The 3,751-nt window shown below is 37.2% G+C and overlaps 1 protein-coding gene across 1 annotated transcript; it reads right to left on the reverse strand.

The window, feature by feature from the left end:
* Positions 1-1,449: 1,449 nt before the first annotated feature.
* LOC100640941 (protein phosphatase 1 regulatory subunit 11-like) lies at positions 1,450-2,881 on the reverse strand. Its single transcript, XM_003391383.3, has 3 exons — positions 2,794-2,881; positions 2,631-2,742; positions 1,450-1,691 (listed from the first exon to the last, which is right to left on the reverse strand). Exons 1-3 carry the CDS (start codon positions 2,857-2,859, stop codon positions 1,564-1,566), a joined length of 306 nt encoding a protein of 101 aa, XP_003391431.1. The 5' UTR covers positions 2,860-2,881; the 3' UTR covers positions 1,450-1,563.
* Between the last annotated feature and the right edge of the window lie 870 nt (positions 2,882-3,751).

Genomic DNA, 3,751 nt, shown 5'->3' on the forward strand with positions numbered 1-3,751 from the left:
TAGTGTCATAGAGTCTGTGGGAGAGTTGCTACACAGGCCTGGTTTCAAGCATCTAACTTTTGATTGCTCTACTTTTAAAAGATATGTATCATTTGATGTTCTACACTTTATTCTCAGTCAGTTCTTTATTTCTAGTTATCCAGTGAGCATTGAGATTGTTCTGTCCTGCCCTTGGTTTGTACCTCTTCCTGAGCCAATTGCAGTCAATCCTGAGCAAGAATCGTGTAAATCACTCATCATTAAAGAATGCACTCTATCACTAAATTTTTCCTCTGTGCTTCCCCAGCATCTTGTCTTAAAGGTTTTGCAACTGAATAACAATGACCGGAGTACACTTCAATCATTTGCTAGTCTTCAGTCTATTGTAGTCGATAGTTTTGTACTTACTACCAGCAGATGCATTACTGAATCGAGTATCGGTGACATCACGACATTATTTCATATCGTAACAGCAGGAGAGTGGCAATTGGATCTTAATATTGATGACAATCAAAGTACAGTAGATACATTTGCTTCTGCTTTGCCAATAATTGGAGATAGTCTAACTATGTTTCATTTCATCTATGACGAATCGAATCCTCTCTCAGTTGATAAAACCATGAGCATTGTTGAAGCTTTGTTTCAGAGTATCTCCCCTTCTAAACTACCTTACTTCTCTTTGAAGATGTCAAGCATGCAACTGACTGACGAGATTGTGAGTGCTATTGTGAACACGAGAGAAAAATTGGAGCCTGCCGTCAAACTAAAAAGATTTATTGTTTACAACATTATGGATGAAGATACAGTGAAGTATTATGCTAATGCGTTGCAGGACATAGCGGTTGATCTCGATTTGCAAGAATTGGGTGAAATTTGAGATAAATAATGCACTTAATAATTCTGACATCACTGTTGTATATGCATTGATCTAGTTGTTATATTATGTATTTTAAAAATCATTTAATCATTTAAAATTAAGTGGGTTGTACCTTTAATAGTTAATTAATTCACGACCACGTGCAGAAACGTGGCCCTCCACAGAAGAGAGAAATCTGTGGATGATGAATACATAGATGACATAGACTTGTTGCTTGAGATTGACGACACTGTCCCGTAGTATTATGATGATGACAGTGACAGGCCAGGTCCCAATGCCAGTGAGAAGGAAGCCTTTTTATCAATGTGGAGGGATTTCAAACCAGGACTATTGTCACACCCAGTCCCACTTAATTAAGCTCCAGTGTCTCATGTTCGTTATTGGCCATTTGTTCCAACTTGATCACAGTGTACGAGTTAGTATGATAGCATTACTAGCTTGTTCTATTCGTATCACACTCCTCCTCCTACCAGCAGTAGATGTACATAAGTTGGAAGGTACATCAGTTACTGCTGATATATTAATGGATGCAGGAGCAATGGATGAGATATGGGACAATTAATTAGCCACTTTCCCCTCCCAAAAAAAGTCAATCGGTTGAAATAAACAATTCAAGCACAACTAATTTAAAATACAACAAAACAAGTATAGGACAATTAATAGAATGAGAAAATGAATTTAAAATGTTATTTATTGATATCAAGAGTTTATTTTGAATGCGGTACACGTTGACGAGCTACTTTATGCTCGTGACAGCAGTCATCCCAGTCTCCATCATCATCACTAGTGTCACTTTCATCTCCATTCTTATGAGGTTTAGTGTATATACAGCAACCTGTATGATGCAGTGAATATTAATATTAATAATAATACCACAATTCCACATTAAGTGTCAGTGACATAATTATACATGTAAAGACAATGTTTAGCATTAAAGTGTACAAAATCAATCATATTTCATTGATACCGTAGGTCGGGTTATATTCGCGGCTGCTAATATTCGCAATTTTTTCCTGCGGCTAGTAATTGCCATAGCAGATGCTATTTTAATTGAAAACGGCGCATTATTGAAGCACAGCACCCGATTGCAGTGTTCTTGAGTTGTTATTCTTCTTGCTGTTACTAATCCTTGGACTCTTTGAAGCTGTTTTAGCCAGTTCTTTTCAGAACACTTTACTCACTCTGCCTCGCCGTGTCTTGGGACTCTCCACCCATTCTAGTTAGTGTTTTATTAACTTGGGTGTGGTTTATAATCATGACTGACCGACCAGCAGTGATTTTGTAGTGAAGAACTCGAAGGTAGCGGTCCATCTATACAAAAAGATAACAGATACAGAACTGGAGTCTGGATGGCTCTACTCAAGCTGCTCAAGAGTAGCTAATTAGCTGCTGAACACTGTAATTGTATAAACACGTGGTCAATTGTCATAGCAACAATCAATTTGTTTCCATGGTATTTAATTGAACTTCTTTATTAGTTTTTATCACCGCGAATATTAGCAGCCGCGAATATAACCCGACCTATGGTATCATAGTTTCACACAGCACTCCAACCACAAACTAAGTTTAAAATTTGAAAAATGGAATTAGAGTTGGAATTAAGCAAAAAAAATGGTGTCGTAAATGAGCATAAAATACAAATGAACGTATGAGACAATAATTATTTTTAAAATGGAGGTGTTAATCAGAGGGTATATAATGCTTATCGTTTTAACGTTTACAACACTGTCTTTATTTAAACATAAAAGACAAATATAGTGACATATGAGCTCACATTTTGACTTCTTCTTCCCCATAAACTCGTTATCCACAACTTCTTCACCCCACTGAACCTTCTTATCAGTCTTGGGCTTACCACGGAGATGCAGGACCATTTGAGCCGTTGGCTAAGCATTGTAATAATAAAAAACAAAGACTGGCTCATTCTTTAAACCTACCTGGGACTTTTCTTGCGTTGTAGTGGTCGTAGAAGTAGACAGAATGATTGTTGTTGCTTCCGCCATTTTTATTCAGTGCGCTCTAATTAGAATAAGTCGTTGCTAGGATACCCAAATACAAAATGGCCGACTCGAGTGAAAAACCAGAGGAGATAGAAGAAGGTGAAAAGCAGTCTGATCCTTCCGTTGAAGACTCAAAGAAACAGGATAAAGATGAAAGCAAACAAGATAAAGATCCTCCTATGGAAGAAAAACCAGAAGAAGGAGAGAAAAAGGAGGAGGATGTGAAACCAGAGACGAAAGAAGAACCTGAAGCAAAGCCCGAGGTAAAGCCATTACCACCTCAAGAAGACAAACAGGAAGAGCCTTCAAAAGCTAAAGAAGAAGTAGGAGAAGAGGAAGAGGAAGAGGAGGAGATAAATTATGAATATAACGAGATGTACTCTAAGCCTATTGTGTCAAAGCTACCACCAGACACCCTCCAATTCATGTATCCTTCCATACATGTACATGTGCATGTTTCTAAGCCCACTTTTAATTGTGTAGTAACTGTAGTGTTTTTTGGGAGACTGGCTAGGCATTTTTTTGATTGCATTATTAATTTAAAGGGCATTTATCATAACCATTGCTAAAATTACATGTACATGTAGTACACACAATTGAATGGGGACTTAAATGGACAGTACTTCACATACATGTACATGTACATTGTACATGTACAATGTACATTTATGCATTATAATAGTAAAAAACACTACATACATATACATGTACATGTGCATGCATGTACTTGTATGTATGTACACTATACAATTATGCTAACAATATTCCTTAACTCATTCCTACTACAGTCAGAGTTATGGGTACGACTGTCAGAAGCGTAGTAACCTGTTAGCCATTGATACTGATACCCTCCTCTACACTGCTGGGAATTACCTGGTATTTATTAGCATATCAA

Source organism: Amphimedon queenslandica, unplaced genomic scaffold (genome assembly GCF_000090795.2).
Source record: "Amphimedon queenslandica unplaced genomic scaffold, v1.1 AMPQUscaffold_9478_Cont18479, whole genome shotgun sequence".
Classification (NCBI taxonomy): domain Eukaryota; kingdom Metazoa; phylum Porifera; class Demospongiae; order Haplosclerida; family Niphatidae; genus Amphimedon; species Amphimedon queenslandica.